Source organism: Meles meles, chromosome 1, assembly GCF_922984935.1.
Source record: "Meles meles chromosome 1, mMelMel3.1 paternal haplotype, whole genome shotgun sequence".
In the NCBI taxonomy this organism is placed as follows: Eukaryota; Metazoa; Chordata; class Mammalia; order Carnivora; family Mustelidae; genus Meles; species Meles meles.
In genome coordinates this window covers 166,663,834-166,684,332 of record NC_060066.1, presented here as the reverse complement: position 1 = coordinate 166,684,332, position 20,499 = coordinate 166,663,834, and the positions used below count along the sequence as shown (strand labels likewise).

Below are 20,499 nucleotides of genomic sequence, written 5' to 3'. Positions count from 1 at the left end.
TCGCAACGGTAGAATTCTCCCAAGTGGTAGTATCTCTTCTGCGGGACCCTGATCTGAAGATCTCAACGTACGTTTAGTGAATTTTACAGATTGAGTGATGGACTGATTTGACCCAACGGAACTTTCTAAAATGATCGGAGACGACTTCGGCAAAAACTTAGGCACAATGAAAACGTCTAAGTCAAGCTAAAAGAGAGAAAAGAAAGAACTAGGAAAGAATAAAATCCAAATTTAGATGTTGCCGAAGGCTGAGCTTTAGAGAACGGACAAACATGGGTCTCGTCCAGTAAGAGTGATACTAGCAGTTTATCTAGACGAATAGCATGTATTTAATAATTTTTAAGAGGTCTGTGTAATGTCTGTAACACAACTATTTTCTGTTTGAAGAAATTAAAGCTCAAGATCCTGAATGATTGATATCCCCAGTTCCACAGTGAGCGAATGGATGAACACCAGAAAGTCCAAGGCATGAGAAAGTCAGGGTTGTGAGGGATAACCCTTGGAAATGCAGACTCAGCGGTTGCCTAATTTGGAACTACAGGCTAAATGATTTCCTGGTACTAATTAAGAATTAATTGGTCCTTATAAGTCAGTCATTGCAGAATTAATTTCATATAGTACCATGTGTTCTTAGGTTTGTGTTAAACTCTGTGCCACAAGGAAAAGGCGAATTGTTTTAGTAAAATATAATAAAGAAACGAAGGTCTAAAGTTAAGTTGCTAATGATGTTCTTTGGTAACAAAGAGTGCTAGGATGTTTATTAGCAGTCAAAGGGAGGGACTCCAAGATCCGTTGAATTCTTCCCTCTATGAACTTTAACTTTTATCTGCCTGATCTTTACTCAAGTGAATATTTTCCCTTGCATTCTCTGTTGGCCACCACAATTTTTCATAATCGAACAAACATTTATCACTTTCCATTGAGCACCTGAAGCACTGTCATTTTATCATTAAGGTCTGCTTGCTGGGGACTCTTGACAGTGGAGTTCCCACCTTTGTGTTTGACATGCTGCCCAAGTGGAGTGTATCATTTTGTTATGCTTAAGTACATTCCCAGCCTTGTTTGGGAAATGCCACATTCCATCCCTAACTAGAAACTATTTGGTCAGATGCAGGGTGTGGGGTCAAATGTTCTTGCTACCAGCAAAGACAACCATACCATATTAGATGAACAAAACAACTTTGGTTCTTTAAAGCACCATTTGCAAAGTAAGAGATGACCAGAGCCATTTAACTTCTTCGCTTGTGGGTTGTTTAACTCAGAGAAAATAACAGATCCCTAAACTCTCTGGCTTTTTGCCAGGTGGAGAAAAAAACACAAAGTTTTAAGTAGACTTGTGTGGTTTTTGATTTCTGTACCACTCTTGCATTCAATCAGTGATTGTACATTCAACTAATACTTGTTGAGTACCAAACAGTGTTCTGGGGATATGACAGTGAACAATTATATAGATGGAAAAACTATTTTCTAAGACAGGAAAGATTGGAAGAGAGCAAGTGTAAAGGATGGAAGAGGATGAGAATTCTGGTTTCAATAGGCTGTGTTGAAGATGCCCTCAGGTGTATGACTGAAGATAAAATTTTGTCTGTGTTGGCCCACTGTGGTATCCCCTGACCAGAGTAGAAGCCCATCAGTGTTTATTGGATAGATTAAACATTTCATGAATGAAGGGGTCCCATCAGATCATCTGCAAGACATGGACTAGGCTATTGCTTCTACTCCAAACCCCCATTTTCAGTCTTTTAAAAACTAGATGCTACTCTGAACCTGAAAGTCCTAGCCATTTCAATAGTCAGAAAGTGCCCCAGAACTAAAGCCATCCCAGTAGGGAACAAAGAACCCATGCCCAGTGGTCAGTGGAGCTGGATTATCTGTATAGTCCTCAGCCATGCTGATGGTGTGTGATAGAGAGTGTGGCTTCTCTTGCTTAGCATGCTCTACAAGTCCCTTTTGGTATTAGGAAAGTCTTCCTCTCCGAAAACTGGGCCATTCCTTTGTTTGGTCTTTGCCGGGATTCCCTGAGTTTGAAGACTTAACTGCAAAGAGTAAGGCAAGATAAATATTCTCATCTGCTTTTATTTGAGAGCTGTTCTCTGGCCCTCAGTGAGAAGGGAGAGCTGCTACCTTGGCGCTTCTCTGTTTGAGTATCCCCAACCCTTCCCCTAAGCTGCTCTCCTTCTGCAGCAGATTTCATCAATCACCCTTCCAGTTCAAGGGCAAAAGTTCTCTCAGAGACATTATCAAGTGGCTCACATAAGTTTTTTAATCTAATGTCATCTTCTTGTACAAATAAAATTTAGCGGGGTTCAAATAAAAAGGAGTCATCGTTGTCTGAGTTCTTTTATCGATTTTTATGGGCAGAAGGCCCACAGTTGAGCAAGGGTCACTGCCTACTCAGCCTGTGGGTTCCCCTGCTCTAACATTTATGCATTTCTGAGTTTGGCTTTGAAATGACAAAAAAAATGTGTGTGTGGGGGGCGGGCTGTGTAAACCTTCCATGTAAAGTGAGGCACCCAAATTGCACAGGTTCATTAGGTGATCATTTACTACATACTTCAAAAAAATTTCATCCTGTATGAGTCCCTAGAAATTTCCTTGAAAGGGGTATAAGAGCTTTAACAATGAATTATTGTCTATGGGTTAGCTCAGCATGAAAGAGGAACCATACGTGCAAACTAGAATTTGTCATATGTAATGTCAGTTAAATCAGGTCTAATCTACCAAATACATTTTTTATTGCTTGCTTCATTAAAAAGGCTCTTAAGGTAATGAATAATCTTCAGCTTCACCAAGGATTATTAATGCCTGTATAACTCATGTCCACTGAAAATGGAAAGACAGCCTGAAACCCTATGCTAATCTAACCTCCATGTTTGTCTTAGAGCCTTAAGGAAGAAAATCTGTCAGACCTAGGCAATGTTAGATTCAGCCACATGAGCAGTGCTGTGAGTTGGGTCGGGAAGGAAAGGAAGGAGGAGGTTGGATCAGGCGTGGACGCTGTGGCAAGGCGGGACTCTCTCTTCATGACTCTGACATTTTCTTTTCCTACAGCAAGCCCGCACGCAACACCGTCGACTCTTCATTTCCCGACATCGCCCATTATCCAGCAGCCCGGGCCTTACTTCTCTCACCCAGCCATCCGCTATCACCCTCAGGAGACGCTGAAAGAGTTTGTCCAACTTGTCTGCCCTGATGCTGGTCAGCAGGCTGGACAGGTGGGGTTCCTCAATGTAAGGAGACCTCTTTTTTTTTTTCCGATTTCTTTAGAAATAGTACCCGAATGTAAAACTAACAAGGGGAGACCTTCTGATCATGTGACAGGGCGCTCTAATGTTGTGCTGACGGACTGCAGACAAATGTCATATTTATTCTAGATTGTGGGAAAGTTAACTTGCTCTAAGAGTGATTGGCCAGGGTTTAAAAAGTGTTTGTGTTAAGTTCGCAACTGTCAAGTTTATGGGTATAAATCATCTCAAGGGTGAACCGTATAACCTTCTAAGGTCTGTGGGCTGATAATTCCACCTCATGTACACTAACCCTCGGGCTCACACAGTGAACCAAATAGACCAAATAATTTTAAATAATGGTTTGGGGTGGTAGGGAGAGGTAGGGGGATGAGGGGGGCACAGATGTTTCAGATCAACTAAGTTGATATTTTTAAAAATACAGTCTTCTAACACTTTAGATCAAGTTGACCAGTACTTGAACTCAAGATGCTGGAAGCACAGTTTATTATGGTTTGTTATCTCTGCGAGTAGTTATCTTTCCCACTTATCTTTGTATAAAGCTAAACGGCATTCAACAGCATCAAATGAATGTTTTCATTTTTTCTCTAGTAAACCAAATAATCACAACTTGAGATGATATTCCAAATGCAAAAGTGATTTTTAAAAATAGCAAATTTTATTTCAAAGCTGAACCAGGTGTTTACAGTTGAATAGTGGTGTCCCAAGGCCACTAATAAGAATAACGACTAGAAAATAATGACCAGTGTAAAGCCAAATGTGATCTTCCTTTTCTCCTAAGGGCTACGCTTGAAGCCGCAGATCAGCTGTCATTATTACTGCCTAATTGAGAATATTATATCACACGGCCCTGTCACTGATTTTTCTTCCCTTGCAGAAATACCTGATTCTGCATATCTGAGACAGAACCAGCAGCTTTGACTAATGTCTGGTGATGTGTTAGCAGATACATTTCTGTCTAGACAACAAATCAATATGGGGCCTTTTTTCTTTTTGCTTGTGTATTCATTTGCTTGGCTTATTGTAAAGCATTCACTTACGGACTTCTAGCCCACTCAGAATAACACGCGAGCAGGTTTGCTGGCAAGAAAGCGTAGCATTCTGACTGTCAAACAAGATAGTCTTTGAAGAACAATACTATGTATATATATATATATATATATATATATATATATATATATATATGAGAACGTGGGTGAGGGGCTGGCTGAGGCCACCTCTGCAGAGTTATTAGGCTTACACTTAAAAGCCTGGGACAACTGGTTCTCCTTCACCTGAATTTTGATTTGGGACGACAGCCCAAATACCAGCTGTGATTATTGGTCGTGTACAGTGTCACTAAAGTCCAGAGTCAGAAAGGCCACATGGGAGACCATGAAAGATCTGAAGTGATCATCAGCATCAGGCATCTGACTTTTAAGTTTCTAACTTTTTTAAAAATAGTCCTGACATTATCCTATATAACTGTCAAACTCCCAGTTTTGCATTTTGATCAAAATTTTATAGGGTTTAAGGCAGGTCTCTCTTCATGGGACTATTTTGAAAAACTTGAAAATAAAATGGATTTTATTGCTTTCTTCAGAGGGGAACTTTCTTTTGTCAAAGAGCTGTGATTTGGTTGTTCTAACATCAGGCAGCCAAATAAATACGACTGCTATGGCATATGCTTATATAATTTAAATCAAAATTAGAAGTGATATTTTTCCCTAGCAGAATTTTGACAGCTCAATTCTAAAGTTTCTGTGCCTGATGTTATACAATATGTGAAAGAAATTTTTTATGTTCACTTAACATATTTATTAAATGTTATATAATATCAACTTTGAGGAGTGAAAATAAAATATTATTTTTAATTTCAAATGTGTATTTGGACAACATCATTATATCTGTGTAAGTAGACAGTATGGAATAATTCCACAACCTACAAAACACTTGTGTATTAAATAAATACTAGTCGTGAGAATGATGATGAAGTTAGCAGTTAATACAGAAGTGAAGCATTCCAGGCAAATGGTGGCAGGTCATTTTAGGGAAGCAGAATGTAGAGAAGGTCAAAATAACTCAAGAGATAAGTTTGGGATACACTGAGCATGTGTGCCTGACGCTGTGCTTTTGTGAAATGCCTCAAGAACAACCCAATGGTTTTTTTTAATCTCTATGCTTTGAAGAAAGAATTCAAGCAGCTAGGATACTTGGTAATTTTACATAAGAGGTAACTAATGCATTGTCTTTCGTTTTCAGAAGCAGCTAACGGTTGATATCTGTTTCTTCTTTTCTCTCTGCGTGTTTTGTTTTGCTGCCTTCACAGCCCAATGGGAGTAGCCAAGGCAAAGTGCACAACCCATTCCTTCCCACCCCAATGTTGCCACCGCCGCCGCCACCACCGATGGCCAGGCCTGTGCCTCTGCCGGTGCCAGACACAAAGCCTCCAACCACGTCAACAGAAGGAGGTGCAGCCTCCCCAACCTCACCAAGTAAGTATGGATGAGCCGAGGCGTCGGTCGCTTTTCAAGCTCTATTTACTGGAATCCTCTTTTAAGTCTGGTCCCTAACTGCATAGGCTCTAGCGAAAGGCCCAGATCCCCGGGGATGGTGACAGCCTGAGTCTGCAGAGCCAAGACCAGATCGCAGTGAACCCCACTAGTGGGTCGTATCAGTGACAACACATGTGGAAATGACCAGGTGTTTGGTGTGGCTATGTGCCCAAGACTGAACTCAAGATGTGACTATTAAATTTTGCCCCTTATTTGAGTGGCTCTGAATGCTCTCTTTCTGGTAATCACACGGCGTCCACATGCACAAATTCCCAGTAGCAAAAAGTTCCTTTTGTGTAGCCCCGCCATAACTTACAATCCAAGAAAAACGTACTTGATGAGCTATAAAGGCTGTTCACTTTATACATCAAATAGGTTAAAAAAAAAAGTTTAAATCAAAGTAACAATTCAAAGGTGCGTACCTTGAACCCCCACCAAGAGTAAGAGCCTGGCAGAAGATCAGAGCTGGTAGCCATGGAATTTGCTTGGCCAGGTGTGGTGGGGGGGGGGGGAGGGGGGCCGGCGGGGGGGAGGAGATAGAAAGTATAATTGGATGGAAACAGAAAAGAATTCTGGGCTCTTCTCTGAATAGTATGGGAACATGTGATCAGACAGTATGAGATTTCCAAACTTTTTTAGATGACAGGAATGATGACTTGCTGAATTAGAGGGATGGTTCCCGATATTTCAGATATGACAAAGGAATAGAAATAGCTCAAACACACAAATTTGACTTTTATTAGTACCTGGAACGATGTCAAAAAGAGTGATGGCCAGAGGCAGAGTTCTGAGGTGATGGATGGATGACCTAACCTTGACAGAGGGTGTGATAAGCACCTCCCTAAAGCTTTACTGAGGGATCAAAGTGTAGGAAAGGGTAGGAAATGTGACAGTAATTCTAAGGAGAGCAGGTCTCCAAGGAGTTCTTTAAAAGTGAGACTGGAGGCAAGGAATGTACTGAAGAAAAGATTAGAGTAGACCAGGGAAGAAGTGTTAAGATAAGTACTTGAAGAGCAATTACAGAAGTTGAATGGAGGAGAGCACAAGGAGGGTTACTTTGTAGACATAAGCTCTGGGATTGGACAGTCATTTCATTGACTCTAATGAAGGATGATTCTAGGCCTCTTAGGTTCCTTACTTTCAGTTTAGGGGACATGATGGTCTTGGGTGTAGGAGGTAGAGAGCCAAAGAGGAAAAATAAGCTTCTGTTGACACTGTGTTCATTGGATTTAATTCTGGAGACACTAAACTTCAAAATGGAGCTCCTCGTGGACATGTCTCTGAGGGTGAACTTTGGGTGACCTAGTACTTACTCATTTTGATAACACATTTGGAAGTGAGTGGCATTGTGCTTGATTCTGGTATCACAACAAAAAGATTGAGGGTCCGGGGCAGTTTTGTGGGAACCTACTTCTCTTGATAAGAGGTGGTTCAACCCCTTCCAACAAAGGAGAAAACCTGAACGTCTAGTGACCTAGGAAACAAAGAAGGCCTGGTCTGTGGATCTTGGAAGCTCAGCTTGAAAAAGTAGCTTCTGAGAAACAGAACTTTTAAAGAACATAGGTGCATCCTGCTTCTTGTGCATTAATGTAGTATCTTCCAGCAAGTTAGAGAAATCACCGTCCCTGAACTCTATTGAAATCTGGTCACTGGGGAATACCGGCCTACAGTTTGTTAGCCACGTAATTACCTCCATGTACCACTCTTCTGTTCATCTTCTGCCTATCTGTACAGGACAATGACACAGTTCTTTCAAAGCCTTGTGGTAATACTCTAGCTATCCCATTTACACATTGCCCTCCACTACCACTGTCTCCTGCATTTGTAGTGCATTTTCCAGTAACAGGGATGGGGCCCCTCAGGCACCATTTAAGACTAGGGATACCGTGTGCAGATAGGGAAGACTGAAAGATAAGGACTCAGATCCCCACCTTTCCCATCACTAGGTGTGCTTCTCTTCCATCAGTGTCCTCATTTGTAGAATGTGAGTGATGATCCCTGCCTGGCAGGGTTGTATGAAATCAGCCATGATAAGCACCACTACCAAATAAATTGGAACATCTTATTATCTGCCAAAACTCTGGCCCCCAGGTTTGGATAACAATGAAATAGGTCTGTAGGACACATAGAGCTACTCAGCCTCTAAATAACATTGTTGGCTTTGGGTCCCTACATCTGGATTCCATGCCATGGATTGAATCAAGTGCCTTGTATAAGAAGGTATCTGTCATCCTGTCATGGCCAGACTCAAGCATTCCTTCAGCATTATGGGAAGAAGTCTGGAGGGGGTCCTGGCAGATCCAGCTGATGTGGTTGCATGTCCATTTGAACAGGTTTGAAGATTTGGGGGAAAAGGAGAATATCAAGAGAGAGAGGCCCAAAAGTTTGATATAGGTAATTTGATACTTAATTTTTTTAAAAATATTTTATTTATTTATTTGAGAGAGCAAGCAAGCACATGTGAGCTAGCACAAGCAGGTGGGGAGCAGAGGGAGAAGCAGACTCCCTGCTGGGCAGGGAGCAGGGGCACAGGGCTGGAAACAGGACTCTGGGATCATGACCTGAGCAGAAGGCAGACGCTTCACTGACTGAGCTACCCAGACACCCCTGATACTTACTTTTGAACCGTATGATTCTAGGAATGTAGGGCAAAACAAAATGATCTGCTGTGGCATAGAAATACTTTTATCATCATAAAGTCTAACCCTTGTTTCTGGGCTTTTTGGAGTTTGCTGAAATCACAGTAATGTGTCATTTCACAGCAATATCTTGCCTTACTGTCTTTTCCTTTATTAATAAGAGTGGTAGGCTAGGGGACCCATAAGTTATAGCATAGGAAAAGCCTTTCAAGTTAAAAATCTCAAAGCCCACTGGTCCACACTGGGAAGAGATTTAAGAATCCCCCTTCCAGGCCTCCCCCACACACAAAATCCTCTTCCATGCCCTGATTTCTGAACCAGTTGATAAATAAAAGCAAAACTCAAGATTGGAAGACCAGACGATCACTTCTATTATTGGAGAATGTAGTTTATAACTATAGATGAATTTGCTTCGTAATGCTGAATCCCCGAATTACACAGTTACATCTCCAGTCACGGGCAGTGCTGGACCACCACAGGCCTTCCCAAGGGGGTCTACTCTCCTGTTTAGAGACCATAGCATGTAGGTCCGGAGCGGGACAAGTCACCACTGGTTTCTACTTCCAAACTCTGCAGTTTAGAGAATAGAAAGTGAGCAGGGGAAAGGGACCAAGAGGATGTGGAAGGGTACAAATATCAGAGTGAAATCGCCTCCCCCTCTCTTCCCATTCATCTTGATGACTACCTTCTTCCGTTTGTTTATTCAGCTCTCCTATAATGAGCACCCGTGATGTGCCAAGGACTGTGTTAGCTGCTTGGGATACAGAGGTGATTAATCCCTGCTCCTCAGAAGTGTGGGATCTGCAGGGGGAGACAGCTGGGAAATGAATAGCTCACACGAGGCAACACTGGGACACAGGCATGGGTTCTACAAGAACTCCACTTGGGAGGGAGTTTGGTCCAGGCCCGGGAACTCGGCTAAAGATGATTTTGGAGAGGGCGACTTCTATGCTGTTTAGTAGGGATAATACTCTGGCGTTTTAAATCTGAGAAAGAAGGTAGAACTTTTCTCCAGAAACCAGCCTGGTGGCGGGGGGGTGGGGTGGGGGGGGATGTCTAAAATTAGATTACCGCTGAATAAAAATTTAGGGCAAAAAATACAGTTTCATAATTTATGTGCTTTCTTAGAAGTTAAAACCACAGGGGGGTTGGGTCCTGTTTATCTTTGCCAGTTTATTAGAGCTCAACTTTAGCAAGAAGAATCAGGTATTAAGTACCGATGTTCAGCATCCCAATGGTATGGCAGAAATTGAGGCTTTTTTTTTTTTTCTTCAAAAACACTAATTGTGGAACCTAGGACAGCCTTTTCTATTTGGGATTTGAGATGACTGGCAGTAAAATAAGATTTAAAAAAATAAAAGTAGGAAATCCTGCCAAGGGTCTCCTCTATGACCGACGTTTCTGGGCCTCAAATTCCCTTATCTGTTAACGGGACTACCACTGACTGCTGTACCCACTCTCTCGGGCAGATTGTCAGGACAAACTGGGGTGACAGATGCACTACGCTGTAGACAGTTAAGAGTCCAAGGCGTAATTTTTAATACCATCTTATAATGAAATACACATGGATGCCAGCCTACAGCAGAGGATGTATTTTTAACCTAATCAGTTGCCTTTGGCACCAAATACCCCACTTTGCAGATGTGGCCAGAAAAACATGGGTAAGGCAGATTTGGGAAAGAATTTGCCTGTAAAATAAATACATTTTAATGGGAAAAATCCTTACTAGTGCCATAAAACAAAACAACAATAGGGGAGTGGGTGGAGCTAGCCGTTCTCTCTCTCAAGAACTTTTATATTGTGATTTGTTTGGAGAGAGATTGATACACTACTATGCCAGGTCTGTTTAGGATATGGTGATAGAGATAACCTGTAAGAGTAATTCACAACGGATGTATCCTGTTCCCAGTGACTAATGCCTTTGTAAGTTTAGATACCCACTGAGAGACTATCACTTCTTTCATTCATTCGGTGAATAGTAATTGACCATGAACTATGTTCCAAGTCGTGTTCTGGGTGCTAGCATGCAGCAAGGAAATGAAGGAGGTTTCAACAATTCCCTGATCTCGTGGAGCTCATGTTGTAGAGAGGGAAGAAAGTCAACCCACAAAACAGTGAGTGTAAAAGGCAGGGATGATGTAAGATGGTGACACGAAAGCAGATCCTGGAGGTGAGGGTGTGACTGTCCCTAGGGTGGCCAGAGAAGTCCTGTCTGAGAAGAGGAAATTTGAACAAAGACCTGATGGAAGTGGGAAAGTGAGTCTCTTCCTAAGACTGTAGGGGAAGAGCTTTCCAAACAGAAGGAACAGCCAGCATGCAGGCAAAATGTGTCGGCAAAAGGAGGAGGTGAGGCAGGAGGTAAGGTGGGCAGAATCTGGGAGCTGGGAGTGAGGAGTAGGGTAGATAACGTAGGCTCTCAACAGGCCACTGTAAGGACTTGGGCATTTGCTCTGAGTGAGACCAGGTAGCAGAGAAGTGATAACTCCCTAGTTTTGAACAGAAACACTTTGAAGGTTTTGTTGAAAACAGATTGCTAGGGGCAAGAATTAAAGCAGAGAGACCAGTTAAGAGGCTGGGGTTTTTTTTTCCCTGAAAATCAATAATACCATGAGTGTCTTCTACCTGCCAGCAGCTATTTCAGGCAGAAGGGATACAAAAGGGCACAGTCCCCTTCCCTGTGGACAAATAGTCATCTAAGTTGAAGTAAATTAGTAAGTTAGGGACCAGGAGGTCCAATGGAGAAGGCTAGAGCAGGGAGGGAAGTTACACGCCGTTGTAGGGATCCAGACACCAAAATGGGGCAGTGCAGGCAGTGAGAATTATTTGAAAGGGAGAGCTGATGGGATTTGCTGGTGCATTAGTTATGGGTTGAGAAAAGAGAGTGAGAAATCAACAATGACTCCCAGGTTTTTTACCTGGGCAACTGGAAGAATGGAGCTCCCATGAACTGAGATGGGAAGATTCCAGAAAGAGCCATTCTGGGTGAGGGGCAGGGCCCAGAGTTTGGTTTGACCAAATGATGTTTGACATACCCACTAGGTATCTTACCAGTGATACTAATTATGACAGCATCCTACCTGTGAAAGCTCTTTGCAGCTTGCTGAGTTTTTCCATGTGCATCATGCATTAATTGGGGAGGGACTCCTTTTCAAACATGTAATACACTGAGTGGTTATTCCTCAGTGTCCTAAGAACAACAGCTGAAGAATAGGAGAAATATCTCATTATGTTTGGGCCTATTTGTGGTGTGAGGATTCAAAATGCACTATTCTTTTTCTTAATTGTACTGTAACATCCAATTTTTATAACAGGTTAGTACCAAGATCACACTATAAAAATGGACTTTTCCAGAAAAGAAATTACAGATTGGCATCCTAGCCTAGAATTATAATGGAGAGAAAGAATGCTTTGGGATTATGATGGAAGATAAAACATGTATTTTCTTTTTTTAATTAATTAAGAACATAAAAACTTAATTTAAGGATGCATAAAAGGCTTATAAACATTTTTCTCCATGCCTTCTTAGCCATGAACTTTTGATTTTTTAAAACTAGAACTCTATTAAAGTAGAAGCATGCAATAACAAGTTTTCTTTATTATTTATTTTTACATCTCCCATGAGTCTTACATACATTCATTGTATGAATGAATATGAACCTGTTAACCAAGAAAATAACAGTAATCTACGACCGGGATGGAAATTGTGTAGTATAATAATTAACATATTTTCAGTGCTTTTCAGTTAGCAAAACTCTTTACATGAATACACTATCTTGTTCTGTCTTCCTAGGAGTCATGTGTGGTCAGGATTTTATAGACAAGGGAGCTGACATTAGAAAGTGCAGATGATTTTCCCAAGATCATACTCCCGTAGAAGCCTGGTAGGGACTCAAATGCAGTTTCCCATGCTCTTTCTACTACCCCATACCTACCTCATATAAATTACAGAGCAATGGGACATGATTTCTAGTTGCTGGGAAGCCACAACTGTCTGCTTATCTGAAATTAATAACAGCACAACAAAGCACTGAGCTTTTATTTATGTACCAGGCACTTCAGAAGTATTTTTCTATGTATTACCTTGTTTTAATTTTCCCAGTAATCCTATGAAGTAAGTACCTTTGTTACCCAATTAAGTTAACTTCCAAGGCTTCTCAGCCACATGTAGTGGCACCATGATTCACACCCAGCCACCTTGAACCTGTAGTTCATACACTTGGCCATAGTGTCCTATGGCTAGCTTCGCATTAGCCCAAAGGTTCCGTGTTTTTGCCGTGAAAACCCTATGCGAGAAATACAGAAGACGACGTTAGTTAGTGGGTCATTTGTACCTTAGTATGAATTGGTTTCTGTTGCTGAGAGTAACTCTGGTTGTCAGGGAAAGGAAGAGAACAGAAGATTTGGAGGGAGATTAAACAAAAACAGCAAAAAAGGCAAAAAATAGGAAATGTTGATAAAGGCATATTTCCTTTATTTGCCAAGACTCCTGAGAACTTGGACTGTTGATGAATGCTTCAAATAATTATTTTCCAAGTTATCATCCTAATAATGACACCTCTCCCTTTCACCAACACTTTTCCTTAAAATGTATAACACATTGTTGAATTAGTAATTGGATTTAGAGCAAGCCAGGGAATGATATGTCACTTTTCCACAATTTTTAGATGACGTAAGGACTATGTTTCCTCTTTCAGAGAAGAAGCAATGGATAACTACAAGAGAGAATGGGAAAAGAAAGAAGTTAGTGGCTTCCTTTCACAAAACACTTTTTCATTACTGATGTCTGAACTATTGCATTATTCTTTTTCTTTACATTTTTAAAATTACATTACGATTACATTAAAATTACAATAAAATCATTCTTTGCTGCACACTTCTTTGAGTTTTTATAACATCATAGATTTTTTAATTTTTTTAATTTAAATTCAGTTAAGATGTAGTGTAGTATTAGTTTCAGGGGTAGAATTTAGTGATTCATCAGCTGGATATAACACCCAGTGCTCATTCCATCAAGTACGCTCCTTAATGCCCATCAACCACATACACCCCCACCACCTCCCCTTCAGCAACCCTGAGTTTGTCCCCTATAGTTAAGAGTCTTGCATGGTTTGCCTCCCTTGCAACCAATCCCACAGGTAGGATGGAAAACAATTCCAAAGAACTCCCTTCTCATTCTTTCTCAGTCTTAAGTTAATGTCTGATGTCACTTAGTGCCTGAGAACTCATTTTATGCTGATCTGTTTCCACACTGCTATCATTTTTTGTTGTTCTTGTTTTTGTTTTTCCACACTGGTTTTAATGTCTCTACCACCTCTGCTGCTGTCTCCATTATATTTCAATGTTTTATACTCTTCTGAATTAGAAAGAGACCTATATACATGCAATATTTTAATATGTGGTAAGAGTGGCATTTCGTATTAGAAAAGGGGAAGGGATTATTCAGTGAAGTCTATTGGAACAACTGAGTGTCCAGAAAAAAAGAAGACTCCTTACACCAAAATAAATTCCAGCTGGAGGGGAAAAAAAAATATATATATATATAAAGGTGAAGCTTTAAATACCACATAAAAATATAGGACAGCTCTTTAAAATAATATTGGACTGAGGAATATTTTTTCTAAATAACACACACACAAACTCAGAGACCATGAAAGGAAAGACTGACCAATTCTACTCTAAGAGTATCAAAAATGTATGCATAAAAAAAAACATCATAAAGTAAAAAAGAAAAAATGAAAGTGGGAAAAATATTTGCCATACATATAACATGGGGTTAAATTATCTAATATATAAAGACCAATAAAAAGACAGAAAAAGGTCATAAAGAGAAATAGAGAACATTTGAAAGATGTCTCGTCTATGTAGCATTAAAAACAATACAGATTAAGACGAGCATGGCATTTTTACATACCAGATCAGCAAAAATCAGAGACTACTTCACATACTCTTGGCGAGTGTGTGGAAGATGGACTCTTCTGCACTGTTAGAGGACTGTGAATTGGTCCAGCCTCTTAGAAGACAGTTTAATTTTTCAAGTATATAAAAATATATATGAATATTATATATCTTTATGTATATAAATTTTAGTTGTAAGTAATAAATATAGTTGGAAGTGTAAACACAGATGCTTATTAAGTATTCATCGATTATAATAAAAGATTAGTAATAACCTATATGTAATAAGAGTATATACATTAGGTACCCCTTAAAAATAAAGAGACAAGTCTATATGAGTTGTATTAAGTCAGCAAAGGAGAGTCCTAGGAGTGTGTATAGAACACTATCATAGAGGCACCTGGGTGGCTCAGTGGCTTAAGCCTCTGCATTCAGCTCAGGTCATGATCTCAGGGTCCCGGGATCAAGCTCTGCATGGGGCTCTCTGCTAAGCGGGGAGCTTCCTTCCCTCCCCCTGCCCCCCCTCCCGCCTGCCTCTCTGCCTACTTGTGATCTCTGTCAAATAAGTACATAAAATCTTTAAAAAACAAAAACAAAAACAAAAACAGGAGTGCCTGGGTGGCTCAGTCGGTTAAGCCTCTGCCTTCGGCTCAGGTCATGATCTCAGGGTCCTGGGATGGAGCCCCGCATCAAGCTCTCTGTTTGGCAGGGAGCCTGCTTCCCCCTCTCTCTCTGCCTGCCTCTCTGCCTACTTGTGATCTATCTGTCAAATAAATAAATAAAACCTTAAAAAAACACACACACACACAAAAACACTACCATAGAGTTGGGGGATGGGTGTATATACACATTTGCTTGTGTGTTGAAAGATAGAAACTGGTCTGTCATAGAATCGCCCTTTGGTACCTTATCCACTGATAATGAAAGATACTGCAGAGTTTTAAGTCTCCTTTTATAACAAATATAATTATTTTCAAAAATATGTGTCTAATGATCTAAAAATTCTTCTTTATATAACCTCAATCACTACAGTGACCAAAATTCATTTGTGGTTGGAGGGGGTCCCCATAAAATTCTTGGCAATTTTTATGCATCTAGATTTTAGCTATACTAACCCAAATTTTGGATATCATAGCAGAAAATATGTGATCTTTCTGGTAAGGAGTAATATTCTTTTTCCCTCACAGACAGCATGGAGCTTAGTGTAAGGTTAGCATTTTCATTCTCCACAGCCAATATTTGGTCCCAATTTCTGCTTTAGGAACCCACTGAATACATATGTCTTAAATCATAATTTTTCACAAATGCTTTTTGCAGAGTATTACTACTCTGTGTATAATCCAATTTTGTTATGTTTACATTTGCAAGGGAAAAAGAAAAAGGATTATTGAAATTCAGGCACTTTGATAGGTATGTTCATATGCATTACCTTAATTTCATCTGATTATGATTATACATCAACAAAATTAGAATTGTCAGCCCTCTTTTAAAAAATAGAACACTGAAACTGAGTCAGGCTTCAAACTCAGGTCTGTTGGACTCCTGTGCTTTGTACTCTACCAGGACATATCCCGCGTTTAGAGATAGGAGTTTGTGCATATACACCTATCCTCTGAAAATCCCAAGACACTCCGTAAAGAACTTTTACATTATTCCAAGAATAACATATGTTGGCATACCTTGCATTGGATGAAAAGCAGAGGAACAAGAGCACAGTAAGAGATGGACATTATAAAGGAGGGACAGAAAAGAACAGACAATGGATGATTCCACTCATTTAGGTTTCCTAACCCATTTGAGTCTTGTTTTTGCCTCCGTTTGTTACTTTTTTGAGATGACAGATATAACCAGTGAGTTTTAAGATTTTCTTCATAAAAGTAATATATGACAGTGTAGAAAACTTGGAAAATATAGAGTATAAAAAATGAAATTATGTGCTCCTATAATCAGTTACTATTAACATTTTGGCCTGTTTTCCCCTTGATACATGTCGATGTGTATATTCATGTGTACATGTACACAGACACATATAAGATGATTGTGACCATGCTGAATATAATGTTTTGCATGCCATTTTCTTAATTAGTATTTTACACCTTTTCCCATTTCATAAAAATTGGGAAACGTGATTTTAAACAATTTGTACCTATTCCTCTACTGGATATTAACTTTGTCCCAATCTGTGAAATATACTCCAGTGTATTTTTAAAAATACATTTTGTCCCCAGCTTAAATAATTTCATTAGGATGGATTCCTAGAATTGGAATTACTAGTACCATCCAGAATATTCATTCTGATACACATTACCAAATGGCTTTTCAGAAAGGTTGCACCTATTTACACATTACTTATGAGTCTGATCACAACATTAATGCTGGAGAGGTTTAAGTTTTTATTTTTGTAAGTGTTGGAAGGCAGATGTCTTGGAGTATAATGCTGTCAATCAGATACTGGAATCAGCAGTTCCTGATTGGATGATTTTGGCATTTTTCTTCAATTGTTTAAATATAACATATAATGGAGTTTGCGGGAATTTCCCATCTTGTTGGCTAAGCCTCTCTTATGGATTACTTTCTGGATTGCTCTGGTGGAGAGTGTAATTCATAGACATTCACTGAGGGATGAAGCCTTAAAGGGCTATGCATATTCGACTAAATAATATTTATTATGGTGGACTCTTTATATATAGAAGCTCAGAGATGTTAGCTGGCTTGCCAAGATCACATTTCAAGTAAGATTACAGAATGGATTCAATCCAGGGTTTCCTGGTTCTAAAATTCATTTTCTACTGATTACCTTGCACTGCTGTAAAAACAAAAATATGGCTTGGGGGTTTTCAGGTTCTGTTTATGTTTTTTTAAGATTAAAAAATTACTGGAAGTATTTAAAAATCATTCATAAGGCCATTCTTCAGAGGTAATCATTTTATGTGCCTATTTTCCAGTCATTTTCTATGCATATTTTAAACAAAATTGACCATGTATTAGTGCATATGTGTCTATGTGTATATATACAGTTTTATAAATTGATTTTATTAATTTTATTTCACACTAGCAGCATGTCCGTGATGTCATTATTATTTGAAAATGTGCCTAAAAAAAAAAAAATGCCTAATGACTGCAAAATATTTCAACATACAAATGAAGCATTAGCTTATAAGATGGCTTGGGTTTGTTCCTCTTTATAAGTAATGCTGTAATGAACATCTTGGAGCATAAATCTTTATCTGTACCTTTAAGTATTGGTTGAGGATAAATTCCCAGAAGTAGGTTTCCAGAGTTACACTGCTTTTTGAGAGGCCGCAGAAGCCTTTCAAAAGGGAGCAATCCAATATATTGATCTAAGTTTTTTTTTTAGTAAACCCCAGCTGAATCCATGGGTTTATTCCCTGTGGCTATCAAATATAACTTTCACCTGTGCCTATCCACATACATTGTTGCTTCTGATCAATATATATGTTCTACCAATCATACAACACACAGCATTTACATAAAAATAAATGACAGTTATAGAATTTGGAATAAATTTAAATGAACTGAAATAAGCCTCTATTCTTATCCTTCACAGCAATGGTATAGTCAGTTTAAATAGCCTGTCTACAGGAAACAGTCCAAAGTGCCTGCTTATGGCACAGATCTGGGTAACATAAGGCCAACATGTCTCCAGTTTATAAGCTGTTCTGATCCCCTTCTTTCTGTGTGCACCCATGAACGGTCTTATACTTTCCTTTCTGCATATTTTACCCCAAATCATGATGTAGCTAGAGCCCCTACCTCCCTGTGAGCATCCTTAATACAAACAGAAATACCAGCAGAACAAAACCATCTGGCTAAATTGCCTCTTCTCAAGATTTTTGTGAACTACTGGCACATTAGCCATGTCATGCAAATTGCTACCATACATGTTAAGTAATGCTAATATATTAAAGTTAGAATTCATTAGCTTTTCAGGAAGAAAGCTTATGGGTATGTTGTTCTGTAATAATTTACTAGCAATAAGTAGGTTTTAATTTCATGCCCTGAGGGCTGTGTCTTTTTTTGTTGGTAACTTGTTTGTAGAGACAAAAGATTTACAGAGATAACAGAATGAGGTAACTGACTGCACAGATGTGATCAAAATAATGGAAATTCAGTGTGGTTATCTTAAAGATTCCAAACATCTGGATGACAACGACAATATCCGTTCAGTCATGTGGGAATTTCTAAATCTCTGAATACTGGATCATGTATAAAGAAAGGCTGTCTGTTTCCTTGGCTATATAATGATATTAATAACACTAACCCAAACTCCATAAACTTGTCGATACCGATAGATTTCGCTAAAGGAAAAACACTCCACAGTATTCTCCAGCATTTTCTTTGTGACCTTGCAAGAAAATAATGCTGTTCAAGTTCCTAAATGGGTTCAACAACAATAATGGGTTTCCTTTAGAAATTAGCCAGTCTAGTTCCTGAAAATTTCTGCTTTTTTTTTGGAAATGAAAGTTTTCTCAGGGGGCTTTTTGGTTTGGGTTTTTTTTTGTTTGTTTTGTTTTGTTTTGTTTTGTTCTAATAATGTGATAGTGCAGTTAAGAAAAGACTCTAGAAACTATTTCAGTTAGGTATTTAATCATCTCACTATTCCAAGTTTGCCACTGAATGCTTTTTTATGCACTTTTCCTTCACTGTCAGGTGTCACTGATAAACATTTAATAAAGTTGCAACTTGAACACACAGAGATCTGTTCAAGTCTGCATTCCTAAACTTGCTTGGATTACCTCTGTCCAATAACTAGCACATTCCTGGGCAGGTGGTAGAATCACAGTAAGTCTATTTGGAATGAAACTGAATTTTCGACAAGGTATTTTTAAGAAGGGAAATCCCCACATGTGTGTAGGCGTGAGTTTCTGAAAATGGGGGGGGGGGGGGGGGACCTGTAGTGTTCATGTTGATATTTAAGATATGAAGGGAGCGGTTTAGAACATGAGTGAGGAAGTCTTAGTTGTCTTAGAGGTGTTTGGAATGGAAATTCGATATCTTTATTTTATAAATTATTTCTATTTCTTAAAAGAAAAATAATTTCAATAGACTTTTTCCCCTTCATTTTCAAACATTCAGGTCTCTGACTCAACATTTTGCCTTCCCGTGCTGTGTGACAAAACATAATTTGCGGTGTCCTCTCTTTTCTCCCTGCACTCTGTGATTGATGCCTCCGCTTCCGGCCTCCGCGCCTTTGCTCCTGCTGCTTCCTTTGTGACCCCCGTTCCCTCCGAACCTGCCGGCCGGCGCATCTTTTACAGCACTGTCGCAAAAGCCACCCTGTCCTCATTTCCTCTGTGCAGCTTTTCCTGCTCTCCTGCCAGATGCCCCATTTCTGTCCGTTAACATCTCGTGGATTCTTATTTATGTCACCTTTAAGCACCCATATTTTCATTTTTCTACACCCATCTCTCATCATTAGATGCTAGCATTTTAGGATGGCAGTGTGTCTTGCCTCACCTTTGAATCTCCCATCGTGCTCAGCCCCGAGCCTGGCACGGAGCAAATGTTCCTGAGAGACAGAGACAGAAGGAGTGAGAGAATGAATATGAATCCATTAAATATATGGAAATACCTCTCTTTGATGCACTCTAGAGGTTAGGCTCGATAGAGTTCAAGGGAATGAAGAAAGGGATGTTCACTCTTCATGCATCTGGAATCTGACGAAACAGAGCACAGATCTCTCTTCAGACTTCCTGTCAGTGTGTAGGTCAGGCTGCCCGGCTTCAGGGGACTTCATGGCTTCCTGTGTGTGGAAGTAAATGCAGAACCTCAAAGGTCATCAGGTCTCTCACATTTTCTTTGCTGCCAAGGTGCCTCACTGTGTCACTGACCCCTAGCCAGGGTAGAGGGTGGCCATCGCTCTCCTCAGGCAGTTGAGCTGCACTGGGAACCAGCCCCTCAGCCTCCCTGAGGGCACCGGGAGTCCCAGAGGGGCGTCATCCAAAAGGCAGCTCTCCCTTCATACTCACTCCCCACAAAAACATCTGTCTGAATGTTCTCCCTTTGCTCCCTTTCGGTGATTACATATATTTTAGTGGTTACTACATTCGAACTAGATCTTGAATCTGGCTGCCTATTTTTAATTTTCTAGTTTGTCAGATGTGGGTGATTTTAATGATACGGTTTTCAGCTTAAAGAAACATCAACTGACAACGGTACACATAT

General features: G+C 39.8%; 1 protein-coding gene across 3 annotated transcripts in view; it reads left to right on the top strand.

Moving 5' to 3' along the window:
* Positions 1 to 20,499, top strand: part of NFIA (nuclear factor I A) — a 361,469-nt gene that overhangs the window by 304,024 nt on the left and 36,946 nt on the right. For 2 of the 3 annotated variants that reach the window (XM_046007071.1, XM_046007054.1), the window contains exons 8-9: positions 3,052 to 3,230; positions 5,554 to 5,719. In XM_046007071.1, coding sequence (XP_045863027.1) covers positions 3,052 to 3,230; positions 5,554 to 5,719 — 345 coding nt within the window. The remainder of the gene's footprint in view (positions 1 to 3,051; positions 3,231 to 5,553; positions 5,720 to 20,499) is intronic. The other variant, XM_046007063.1, reaches the window with a different exon arrangement.